The following is a 13,380-nucleotide window of genomic DNA, read 5'->3' on the forward strand; positions in this document are numbered from 1 at the left end:
AGCCACAAGCCTCTACTACGCTTTTCATTTTAATTGTGCCCTGGAGCCACGTCACACTGGTTATGCTATGTGATATATCGCAATATGTCTCCTCAATCATATAACACGAGTTATGTTGTTGTTAGGGGTGGATGGGGTGTCCTGCGAATCAAAGAAGCGTCACAAGTCATGGAAATCAGGTCACAATTTAGACTCGAGAGCGAAGTCATAAAAGTGAAGTTTTGGACGACGCAGCTAATAAGCTGCAACAGCTTCCTCTTATCAAGTCTTTCACTTCTTCATCTCCTCACTTTTCTCCGCCTGCAGATCCTTCCATCGTGGAAATAATCCATGTTCTCATCGTTCTGTTCCAAATAATTATTTTTCATCAGGTTCAGAGAAATCTGTGTGTGACCTTTCTGCCTCCACCCTGTTATTCATCCTGCTCACAGCACTTGACCTTTCAGAGACTGGACTCACTGAATGAATGAATGAATGAATGAATGAATGAATCAGTGTGGATCTGACTTTAAATCTGTTTATAGGACTGAGTAGTGTTTTATTTCTATGTAGAAAAGGGGAGTAATTTAAAAGTAGTCATTATTGTTGTTAAAAATATGATTGTTTGGCTGTTTCAAACTCATCTAAAGATAAAAGAGCTCACATTGTTGTCATGTTTAAAATACTTACATTAACAACGTTAACTTGTGTGTACATTTATTGGTAGCATCAAAAACTCATAAGATGTGTAATTTGTCCATTATGGGCTACTGTAAAAACATGGTTGTCCAAAATGGCCGTCTCTGCAGAGCTGACCCTACTTTATTTTTTATTAGTTATTCTTATAAGACGCATACACAGTTTGTTTGATTTTAACTTTCATTATAGTAGTTTAACCAAGCAGATGAAGTTCAGTTCTTTTCATTTTAATTAAATACCCTTCTGTCTGGTCTTTCAAAAAATGTACTAAATAAATACACAACGTGAAAAAGAAATTTGAGACATCTGGAAAACAGAGTTGAAAAGAATGATTTAGTTTTCTTTGTCATGACCACAGATGTGAACTGGATTTGCACTATTTTTCCCCTTAGGGCATCAGTGTAAATATTTCATGTACACGGTTTTCTTTTACACAGTTTTTAAATCTTAAAACAATCAATATGGTAATCATCACAAAAAAAATCAAAAAATGTGGCAATTGCAAAGAAATATTTCATCTTCAATTTCTGCCACATAAAAACAATATCACCAAAATTTGACACACTGGACCTTTAAGGCACAGAAGGACATTCTAAGGAAAGTAAGGGCTTTTTTTGGCTCTTTAACATTAAAATAAGTCACATGATCACAGCTTCTCTCACTCACATTCTGGTCATGTGACATCAGTGTTCTTCATTAACTATTGACCTGATATTTAGTCATTGCTTTGGATTGTTTCAGACTGAACCTTTATTGATATCGGATCAGGATCGGTCTGATACTCAGTGTTGGTATCAGTCCAATACTGTTCATAAATCACTGGATCAGAGATGAAGTGGAACAGTTTCCTGGATTATTCGGATTATTCTCGACATCGTGACTTCAGAGAAACAAACACAGACCAAACTCCAGACTGGTTACCAAGGTAAGAAATGTGTATTTCTTTATTACATTCAACAGTACAGTACACTGAAATTGCACATTTTCACCAGATGATAGCAGCATTCTGACTGGCAAAGTTGGACTAATCAATATAGGCACATCCAAAAAACCCAAAAAACATTGAAATCCAAAACAGGTTCAACTTTGTCACGGGTCATTTTCAGACCACATTCAAATATCCATTGAAGCTCTTAATTTACATGCTTTGTAAAATAACTTCTACACAGCTAAAGAAAACCCAACAAAAACAAACGCTCCCTCGACGACAAAACGCCACTTCCTGTGGCGAGTTAAAGAGGTCGTGATCAAGTCAAACCCGACAGCACCTGGCTTTCTTTAGCTCAACATTAAAGGAATAAATCAACTTGTGCACGTGGCGTGCCTCTCAGTGCATTCCAGCAGTTATTAAAGTGGTTTCCTTCACTTCACATCTTTTCTTTTCTTATTACTCGTAATGAGATTATATCGTTGGCAGGAACACAGCGCTGTCTGTGGTTAAGTGGAAAAAAGAGCCTTCATAATAAAGAGATAACAGAAGTTTTATCCCATGACTGACTGTATTCTTGGCATTAAATGAGGCTGCAATGCATTCTGGTCCGTGGAGTAATCGCTAAGGACTGGGTTTAGTAAAAATGCGTCTTAAACAAAATACTTTCACACTTTGAATAGATGTTTCCTGATATCAGGGAGCATTTTGAACATGTAAACTGTATTAAAGGGGTAGTTCAGTTTGTTTTTTTTCCTCAGAAGTGTGGTTGTATGAGGTCCTAGCACAGTGTGTGTGTGCAGCACTGCTTTAGATCAGGAGCCTGAGCCAATGAGCATCAAGGGGCCGGTCAAGTGTTCACAGGTAAGGGTGGGCGATATAATCCTAAATTTGTATCACAATAATCCTTCATGGTCGCAATACCAATATTTGTGACAATATTTCACGGATAGATTTCAAAATAAAAGCCTGTTTTGACATACAGTTCACAATAAAGGCTTTATATTTAACCAATTAATTTAAAAAATAAACTATAAATAACTCATTATAACTTGGTATTGAATAATAGGCCATGTGGTCTGTGAGTCTGAGATGAAAACATGACAAAGAAAAAGTGATTTTAGCCACTTAGCAAAAGACTCCGCAAATAAAACACACACCTCAAGTGTACACAATCTTCAGAGTATTTTTGCCACTTTATGTTGCCATCAAACAGCCTTTTCATATTGTCACTTTATAAATCATTCACACAGGGACACAGGAGCTGCTGTTTGGTTAGTTTGTGCCATTTTACATATGAGAACATTTGAATATGATATATGAATGTAATATATGGAAGCAGCAGCAGATCAACCACTGCAGTAATCCAAGATATAAAATCATCGATTATCTCTGTGGACTTTGGAGCGTGATTGGTTTACAAAGCAACGTGAACTTCAGCTTCCAGTCGTAAAACAGGCCGTCTAACAATGAGATGAAGCAGTTAACATGCACTGTACACTTGATAATGTGTAGATCTGCGACGCACCTGCACAAGAATGATCATTTAAAGAGACTTTTATGAATCCGTGGGGGTTTTCTGACTGGAGACGGAAGTTTGCGTTTCTTTGTAATCCACTCACTACTCACACCAAAGTCTACTCAGAAAATCACAGATTTTACATCACAGCACACGGGAGATTTGATCGACTGCTGCCTGTGAGCTGAAATTTTGTTATTTTGTGACTGGAGTTTGAAACCCTTCGCTGTGTTCCCGTGAGCTAAAAACATGGATTATTTCTATGGACTTTGGTGTGGGAGAGTGAGCACCTGTACACACACATACAACAACACTTCAGAGAAACATCTTGTATGGCTCCTTGTATTTTGGCACCAGAGAAGCCTTCAAACACCCTCTGACTGAAGCAGGTGCTGTTCTTTTCTCTCCCTGTATCCTTGTTTTTGTAAAGGTACTAAATCAAAGACAAACGTGTCGGTTATTTTTAGGATGAGATTAAAACAGAGTTGCTACTTCTCGATGACCCGAGCAACTGAGAATCCTCACGATCCAACAACACCTGGGCTCCACTGGATGTGTGTGTGAGGCGTCGCTGACCTGCTGAGTCTCACGTGCATCTGAGCTGCGACTGAGTCAGCTCCATGTTTGCTTTTTACAAATGACCATAAATATTAAGTAGACGTGTGACTCCAGTGTGAAGCCAGTCCTATAATATTTATTGTTTTCATAATTGATTCATCTGTTAATCACTTCTACATTGGTTGTTTGGCCAATACGATGTCAAAAATATGGTTTTTCAACCCTCAAAATGACGGCATTCTTAAATGTCTTATTCAGTTTGAATGGTTTCTTTGTTACATGGAGCAAAACAAATTTGAATTATTACTCACACCGATTCACTGATGATCAAATTAATCAAACGGTCTAATAATTGTCGCAGCCCTATATTTCACTATAGCCTTGTAAAGACAAAGGATGTGTTGTTATACAAGGTGTTGATCATATATTTGTCTTGAGGCATACATGAAACTGAGGTAAAGGATTATCTTCAAATATTTTATATAGGGCAAGAAAAATTCACTGTGTATGAAGAAAAGCAGCACGACTCACATGAGCTGCTTTAATGTGATAAACAGAGATGGCTCAATACCACTTTGTTGTGTCTGATGCTGATATCATAACCATGAGTATCGACCGATACCAATTATGCCTTTAAGCAATATCCCAACTGTCAAACTTCACTTATTCATTTTCAAAATATTTCCATAACTTGGACCTAACTTCCATGACTCAGTGTATTTAGTTTAACAAAGCTAGACCTCTATAGTTGCCATAGGGCACAAAGATGAGGCTCTAACTTTGATGTGCTAGCACTATCACAGGCTTTGTAGCAAAAATGGAAAACAAAATATCTAAGTCAACATCCACAGTCGACTCTCTTTTGAAAGCCACATATTATTAACGTATATTGCACGCACCTGGCATTTGAGCCTCATGTTTTTATACTGCGTACGTAAAGACGTAAAGAAGTGACGTTTGGTCAGGGGAGGCGTAGTTTTCTGAATGATAAAAACATTCCTATGGTCAAAATCGCTGAATTTATGCATTTCCTGTTCAAATACACAGGAGAACAGTGAGGTGAGGCAGCGATGAGCTGTGCCTCCGCTCTGTGCCTCACACACTGACTGACACAGGCAGTATCGGTCTAATACCAAATATTAAATCATATCAGCTTCTCCCTGCTGATAACTCAGTATCAGTATTGGTCTGACACTGGTCAAAGTCACTGGATCGCATGTCGAAAAGATACAAATGTAAACTCCAATACAATGTGAAGATCCTACTATAAAAGTGTAAATAAAGTCAAGTTTAGTTCTTTACTTCTCAATGGGAGCAGTGATGTAATGGGAGAATTATATATTTAAAGTGTCTAAGAATGACTGGATCAGACTGATATCAATATTGGTAGATACCCGAGGCTGTATTGTCGGTATCAGACATGAAAAAGTGATATTGCGCCATCCCTGCTGATAACACGGGCAATGAAACCAATGCAGGACGTTCCGGGGAAAACATGCATCCAGTGTGTCCCAGGCCTTAAGTAACCGGACTTCAAGTGTTTTTACACCCTGAAATTTAACACCCAAAACAACATAAATAAATAAATCAATCAGCTGGATACATCAGATACCCATGACACATCATGTTGACCCCTGAATATTAGAGAAAACAAAGTACAGCTCCGTTCCAAAACTACTTCCTGCGTCCTTCACATAGCTCCACGTCACCAGGGCAACAACCACCGGGACAAATGAAAAGTGAAGGCATCACCAGGTCACCAAGCGTCTTTGATGTGGACGCTGACAGTTGCCTCTGACCCGCTGATATTCCACGGCCTGCTGAGAGTCTGGACACACACCCTGACAGTTTCTGAACCTCAGACCGACTGAAAGTAGCAAAGCATTAAAACATGTTGACGAAAAAAAGGGCAGGGCAACCTAACCCAAATAAAGAACTCAGAATAATTATATTAGATATTAGACGTGGAGTTTCGCAAACAGAAGTCCATTAAAAAATCGTTGTTTTTAGCTTGCTGGGTCATAGGTGACGCTGGTCCTTCTGCAGGATCTACAGCATGTTAAGCTTCGAGAAGTAGCTTCAAGATGCATTCAAGAAATCTCTTAAATTCTGCCATTTGAACTCCACTAACTAACTGCTTGTTGCTTGTTGTTAACACTGCCTCATGCCTTTAACGCAATGCTACTTTCAGTCTGTTAAGAGACACCTGCTAATAGAGGTACAAGCACTAAACAGCAAACCCAGATCTGGTAAAGAAGTAAATGTATGTATTTTTTAACAGTGCTGAAGGGTTTGAGCGTAGACTTTGACTTTAAACCACGGATCGATGCTCTCCGCACACGTACACCGCACTCGGCTGTATGCGCCTCTTGGTGTTTCCTGGCAGCTGAGGAAGGAACTTGAAGTACTTGGGCATCAGGTCAAGGCAGGCGTCGCGGAACTTCTTGATCCGCCAGTAGTAAATAAGAGGGTTGAGGGCCGACTTGAGGTAGCACAGCCACAGGACCCATGTGCTGACTTGGAAAAAACTGTCTTTGTGGTAGAACCCGTCGCTGAAGGTCGATACCAAACTGTAGGCAGTGAAAGGTGCCCAGCACACTGTAAACACGGAGAAGAGGATGAGGATGGTGGTGAAGGCACGGGTCTTGAAGCTCATGTCGATGTTCATTTGGAAGGGCCTCTGGAGGCTCAGCAGACCCAGTTTGCTGGCCTGGCTTAGACAGATGCTGTCTGGGTGGCTGTGGATGCGGATGGCATTGTGGCGGATGGTGTTCAGGATCCCCATGAACGTGTACAGCATGACCATGAAAGGCATGAAGAAGAAAACTAGCAACAGGATCAGTACGTAGGCATGGTAGCCAGGCTCGGTGCTGTAGCCAAACACACACTGGGGGGCTCTGGGGGGGATCTGCAGGAGAGGGTACCCAACAGCCAAGGGGAAAGAGAAAACGAATGACAGTCCCCATGTGACCACGATGAGCACTTTGGCTCTCTGTGGACTCAGCTTATCTTGCTTCTGGACAATAATAAGAAAACGATCTATGCTTATTATAAGCAGTACAGCCACGCCTTCCATGACAAAAAACCAAAAGAGCATGGCTGACACGCGACAGAAGGCGTCTCCAAAAATCCAGTTGGTGGTCACGACGGTCACCAGAGCAAAGGGCATGTTCAGGACGGCCAGCATCATGTCTGCGAACGCCAGGCTTGCTAGGAGGATGTTGATGGCCGAGCGCATGGCAGACCTCTGGTACACCATCAGGCAAACCACCACGTTCCCCAGCAGAGCCACCAGCAGGATGGCAACCATGACGAAGCAAAAGAAGACCTGCAGAGGTAGGCCGACACCCGGAGGTGTCTTTGAGGCCTCCGCTGTGGGCATGACCGGCTCTGGCGGCGACGCGTTCACCATGGAGACGTTCTCCATCACCAGCCTCTCAGAGAAGTTCAGCAGCCCCGTAAAGAGGCAGCAGAGACTGGTGTTAGTGTCCCTCGCCTCTGGGAGGTGGAAGCTAGTGGAGTGAACCATTCTTCCCCAGGGTGAGCGAGCATTGCTGCTCCTGAGCTCACTCTGACCATGATGCTGTGGGTGAAGGTACTGCCTGATCAGTGCGACATGGCGGCGTCTTCATGGCTGCAGGTCCCTAAGACATAAACGAAAAAAAGACAAAATAGTGTGAGCTGAGTTAATTCCATCATTATCTCCACACAACCTCTTTTAAGCGTCAATCTACCAGAATAGGAATATTAACAATAATAAAAACTCTGATTACTAAAGCGCCTTTCACGGAACCCAAGGCCGCTAATAATTATTTTCATAATCAATTAATCTGTGGATTACTATCTCCATTAATCTTCTCGTCAATCAGTGTTTCCCCAAATGTCTTGTTTTGCCCAGAAATGAAATCAAAAACAATTCAGTTTTAATGATTTCTTTTTTATATGGAGCAAAGAAACCAGAAGGTATTTACATTTAACAAGCAGAACAATCAGAGAGCTCGTTTTATTGACAAAAAAACACAAAACAAATATCAAAATAGCCCTAATATAATTAGACGTGTATCCATATCCATTCACGCACATTGGACTGAAGTGAAAATGTTCAATGACGCCACTTTTTATTGCCACATGACAAATAGACTCCAAAAAATATTGAACTTTTTACCACAAAAAGTAAGTGTATTTCCCACAAAAGGTGAAAGCAAAGAAAGAATGTCAAAAAAACGAAAAGAAAATCACGTTGTTTTTCTTTGAACAGCTTTCAGCTCCCAACTGCCAGCGTTCAAGTCAAATCCTGCCATAAAATCGCCCTTATCACTTGTTTAAACACCGGACAGTGTGTTGATTTCAGGCTGCTGCTGTCATATAAGTGACGATGTGCAGCAAATGTCAAATAAAGAATGTGCTGTAGAAAGCTCCATTGGTCACTACTGAAAATATTACTTCCATTAAGACCCATTCCAAAATGAATTGTCAACCATTTTCGTTAAATCAATAAAACATGTTTTCTGATTTATTTGCTCCATATAACAAAGAAAAATGATTCATTTTGGTTTGTGGACAATACAAGACACCTGAGAACATCGTCAACATTTTCTGGACCAAACAACAAATCGATTAGTCAAGAAAGTAATTGACAGGCTAATCTATTATGATAATAATTGATAATTGCAGCCCTAACTTCCACATAAACTGTGCAGTGTCAATAAAAGACATTTATCAATTACATCAAATAATGTGAGAGATTCAGGTACAGGCTGGAATAAATATCGAAACAATTTTATTTATAACGGCAATTATGTGCTTGAACTAGAAATGCTGCCATCTTATAAACACATGTTTAAGTGGAATCACCAGCATATTACATGACAATGTCAGCCACAGCATCTGTGCGTAATAATATTGTAGATCAGGTTGATAGACTTTGGTTTTCTGGCAAATAATATCAGAAAACAAGTGGGGACAATTTGCCTCAACTATGATGTAACATTATTACATTCAATCTGTCAACAATTATGAAAATTGTTAATGATGTAATCAAAAATGTGACGTTTGTGTTGTATGGGGGGGTGAAGAAGCTCTAGTGTTACCACACTAGAGCTGACGCTGTGTCAGGAGATAAACCTGCTGCCACTGGAACAAGACGGAATCAGCTTCATTCTCATGGCGATGATGACCGTGTTGTCTTCATCACAACGAAGTCTCTCACGAGCACATGTACACAGCTCGTTCTCTATAAAGGACACACAGGCTTCGACGCAGCGGATCACCATTGTGAACACACTGTGCGAGCGTACGGCCTCTCTGCCGTAGCAGGGAATGCAAGGCTACATCTTTTCATTTCCTCCTGTGAGGAGCGGCTTGACCTAAAAAAGTTAAAATAGCCACTTTAGCCTCTGAGCAATCACGCAAGCCTGCAGTGAAAATGGATGATCGGGGTACTTGGCATTTATAAAGACTGGGAATCGTTCAAATATTCAATGTGGCCACGCAATTATGCACCAAGGATTGTACTGAGAGCTTTTCAGCCTCCTCTCATGACCTACAATTGAGGTTCCTGCTTTAGTCTGTGACAGTAGACTGAAATTAAGGCTGCGTGACATGGAAAATAATCGTTCTTTGCATCATTCGATATCGATATATATATATATATATCATGATATAAATCAAATCAATATTTCTGTAAGGCTGGGGATTATCTCGTACATCGGGATATAAAGCTGTAAACTGTTTTCATTTAAAATGCTTGCATTGTAAATACAGCTTATTTATGAAGGATGTCTACATGTGTTAGAAACAATGAAATTGACGATAAATATGGTCAAATTGCACTTTAACCCAAATAATTAGGCTTAAAATTATTAAATCATTAATAATTATTAGTGACTTTTTTTTAAAATATAATTTTGTCAATTCTATGTATTTTTTTAATCAAAATATATAATCAAAATATATATATATACATATATGTATACATATATATATATACATATATATGTATACATATATACATATTTGTATACATATATGTATACATATATGTATATATATATACATATATATATATATATATACACACATATATATATACACAACATAAATGATATTTCACAAAGCCTTTAAAACCAGGAAAAGTCGTCACAGATACAGGTATCATCTTGTCTCATGTCACCATATAGGAATAATATCCATATATTGGCCAGCCCTAAATTAATACTAATACTATTAAAATACTAGTTAATGTGGACCTTGTTAATCTGAGGTGACACTGACGCTGTGTTCCATTTACACAGAAACCCGGGACTGGGAAACATGGGAGTGACGTCACCACCGAGTGTGTCACGATCAAGTCGGGAAAAACGTAAACATACCTCAGGTTAGCCACTGTTAGCAATAGCAGTTGATAACACAAACAGCGACAGTACGACAAACATGACACCAGTGCTGTTAACAGTAAACGCAGCAGAGTTCGTATTGTGTCCACCGGTGACACTTGGTCCGAGGCTTGAAACTGCATCGCTAATTACGCACCTCATTCCCAGAATGTAAACAGTGTCCGCCATCTTTGCTAACAGTTACGCTAACAGGACCAAGTGTCACTGGTGGGCACGTAACAAAGAAAAGAATGAAGATATTTCTCAACTCAAAAATACTAGCCCTATTCTAGTAATACAAAGCTAAATGCTAATCTGTGAAGTATTACACATCAGAATCTGTGACTCTCTGCGCCCGGCGATATTCCCTGATTCTGACAAATAGAATTTTGATTTTATTATTTATGTTGAGATAAATAATAAAGGAGGCAACAGCAACATTGTGCTACTAAAGTGAGATGTCTGCAAACAGGCTGGAGTAAATGTTTTTAGAAGTGAACTCAACTGCTCAAAAAAAACTCAGCCATTTCAAATGTCATCGTCAAATAGGCTAACAGGAAATGCTGGCACTTACCCACTTTATGGGTTTTTGTTTGTGTTTTTTCTCTTAGAAAGAAATGTAAATAGAAATCTTTCATCATCGTTAAATCATCCCTTACATTATCACTCACTCGAACCATCTCTATGCATAATTATCTATAGCGATTACGTTTCTTAAAATAAGCTTTTTCACACAGCACTCACACACACACACACTACACAGAAATCCAACAAATAGTTGCCAAATGCACAATGTTTTGTTTGCTTCTGTCCATTCTGCCTCATCATTATTGCTATATGTATATTTTCATTCACTGAAGAGTCTCCTACTGCTGCACAGTAAAAGAATAATGTGTACATACATACACACACACACACATATTATTTGTTTCCATCAACCACTGTAAAGTAAATATTCAGATCCACGATCAGCAGATGTATTTCAAATAATAGCAACTTCAAAAACACTGTTTTTTGGAAAGATGATACAAAAACTTCACATCCAAGTTATACAACAGCAGTTATACATCACAGAACACACATCACACGGCACAGAATCAGACACCTGCACAACAGACGATCGCCTGCACGCTCTCTGGCTCTGTCCACCAGTCCAACACTGTCTATCATCCCACGTCTGTCTGTTTACTGCACGATTTTTAAACACAAACACAAACACAAAACATCTCACAGTAACGTTACTCGTTACTGCTGAAGTGGAAAAACTGAAAACTCACAATGGTTCGATCGATTAATACAACTCCACAGTTGCCCCTGTGTGCACCCAAAATATTCTATTGTTAAAAAAACATCTTATGTTACCAAAATATGTTAATAATGTACCATGTTACTACTGTTACTAATCTATTTTAGATACATAAACATTTCTTTTATTAATACAGAAGCTTTTCCACCTCTCACAAGCACAACACTTTTACTGCACAATATTCAATGAAAATAAGATGCTTTAACTAGACACTAGACACTAGAGCTTCCAGTGTATAAATAAATAGACTTTGAGTTGTAAAATGTGGTCAGTTTGGTGCTCTGTGCTCCCTGTTAGCACTCTGTTAGCACTCTGTTAGCTCTCTGTTAGCTCTCTGTTAGCTCTCTGTTAGCATGTGCAGGATGATGACAGGTGTTAGAGCTGGTTTGGGAAACATTCAGTGATCTGTGCAGCCTCCACCAAAATGGTTGAGAGGATACACGGAGTCCGTGGAGAGTTTACATCTCTGAGGACGAGTGGGAGTGTGTTTACACACACACACACACACACACACACACACAGTGCATTAAAGACCGTTTGTTATTGCTGGGATGTAGCAAACATCCACGATAACACGATACATGACAATATCCTCACCAAAATAACTGCGATTCATTTGTTATAGCAAATTTTTGAGCTTCTTAGAACTACATTTACATTTATTTATTATATTTATTTGAGAAGTTACTGATACAAAAAACACAACTTGTGTTACTAATTTTACAAAAAGTGTCTTAAAAAATACATGTTACAAATTATTGTAGAACATTTTGCAATATGTTCTGGTAACATATTTTGTTAAAAAACAAAAACAAAAAAAAACGAAAACATGTTACTAGTGTTACAAAACAATTACCCAAAATATTATTTTAATTATATTTAAAAGTATAACAAAAACATGTGATTTTTGTTGCCAAAAATCTAACAAATGTTGCCATGTTACAAAAATCACTTTACCGTTAATAACACTATCAAAGAACATTACAAAAACACACAAATATTTGCCAAAAATGTTATGCTGTTACGTCAGTGGGTGACCAAAGAAACTCTTTTGCAGGAATCTTACAAATCTATAACATCACTGGAAAGTTCTGTATTGTCATTTGTAAATAAATCACTGCGACAGTCTGATATGATATTACTGATAATCGTACTTTACGATTAACCGGTAGGCTGGAATTGCACACGGTTAACACACGGTGTTTTCTCTCGATATGTGAAGAAGAAAAATCGTATAACGTGTTTGTGGTGTTGCGTTTACATTCATGTTACCTGCTTCACTCTCCCGTGTTGAAGCTCTGTCGTCCACACGCTGCTGCCATCTCGACACTGGAGACGTTGTATCCTCGTCGTCGTAGTTCAATCAGCACAATAGTCTTTCCGACACAAAATAAATCCACTGGTGTGTTTTTATCTTTCCTAAAACCAGGCCTGAGACTGTGTGTGTGTGTGTGTGTGTGTGTGTGTTATCTACAGTGCGACAGCAGCTGCCTCCACCTACACAGACGCAACCGGAGAAAAAGTGAAAACCGCATTCGGCTCGTGTCGCTTTGTTTCCACGGGAGCGCGAGACACACGGAACCCACGAGCGCGCCTTTTCACTGCGGGTCTGAAAACCACGCTCGTGTTCGCCGTCGGTCTGCGCTTCTTTTCGCTGTGAAATCCTCCATCACCGATGCGTCTGTTGCAAGTTGCCCAAATAATCACTCCACTGTTGCAAACTGCACTCGCTACCTGCGGCAAAGCGACGATGGCAACATACGCAACTTCCTGTCTGGACTTTCGGAATAAGAGCCCCATCGTCTTTGTTATCATTTTGCCTCATTATGTAAAACTGTAATATTATTATTTATGAATTTATTATTAAATGGAATAATTAAATACATTTTGAGCAAATGTTTATTATATATCATGACAAGATAATAAAGGGTTATTTACTGGTTTGAAGCGTTCAAATTATTGTCTCGATATTTCAATGGTTGTTTTGTCCACAAATATGCATTCAGTTGTGGGGGGA

General features: G+C 39.2%; 1 protein-coding gene across 1 annotated transcript; it reads right to left on the reverse strand.

The window, feature by feature from the left end:
• Positions 1-1,595: 1,595 nt before the first annotated feature.
• On the reverse strand, positions 1,596-13,102 carry gpr63 (G protein-coupled receptor 63). The gene is made up of 2 exons (XM_044017345.1): positions 12,636-13,102; positions 1,596-7,327 (listed from the first exon to the last, which is right to left on the reverse strand). Exon 2 carries the CDS (start codon positions 7,210-7,212, stop codon positions 5,995-5,997), a length of 1,218 nt encoding a protein of 405 aa, XP_043873280.1. The 5' UTR covers positions 7,213-7,327; positions 12,636-13,102; the 3' UTR covers positions 1,596-5,994.
• Positions 13,103-13,380: the final 278 nt, after the last annotated feature.

The sequence above is a fragment of the Solea senegalensis genome, unplaced genomic scaffold (genome assembly GCF_019176455.1).
Source record: "Solea senegalensis isolate Sse05_10M unplaced genomic scaffold, IFAPA_SoseM_1 scf7180000015310, whole genome shotgun sequence".
In the NCBI taxonomy this organism is placed as follows: domain Eukaryota; kingdom Metazoa; phylum Chordata; class Actinopteri; order Pleuronectiformes; family Soleidae; genus Solea; species Solea senegalensis.

Bases quoted from the DNA above. Each gene is read 5' to 3' on its own strand.
- gpr63 (XM_044017345.1), bottom strand. From the start codon at position 7,212: ATGGTTCACTCCACTAGCTTCCACCTCCCAGAGGCGAGGGACACTAAC.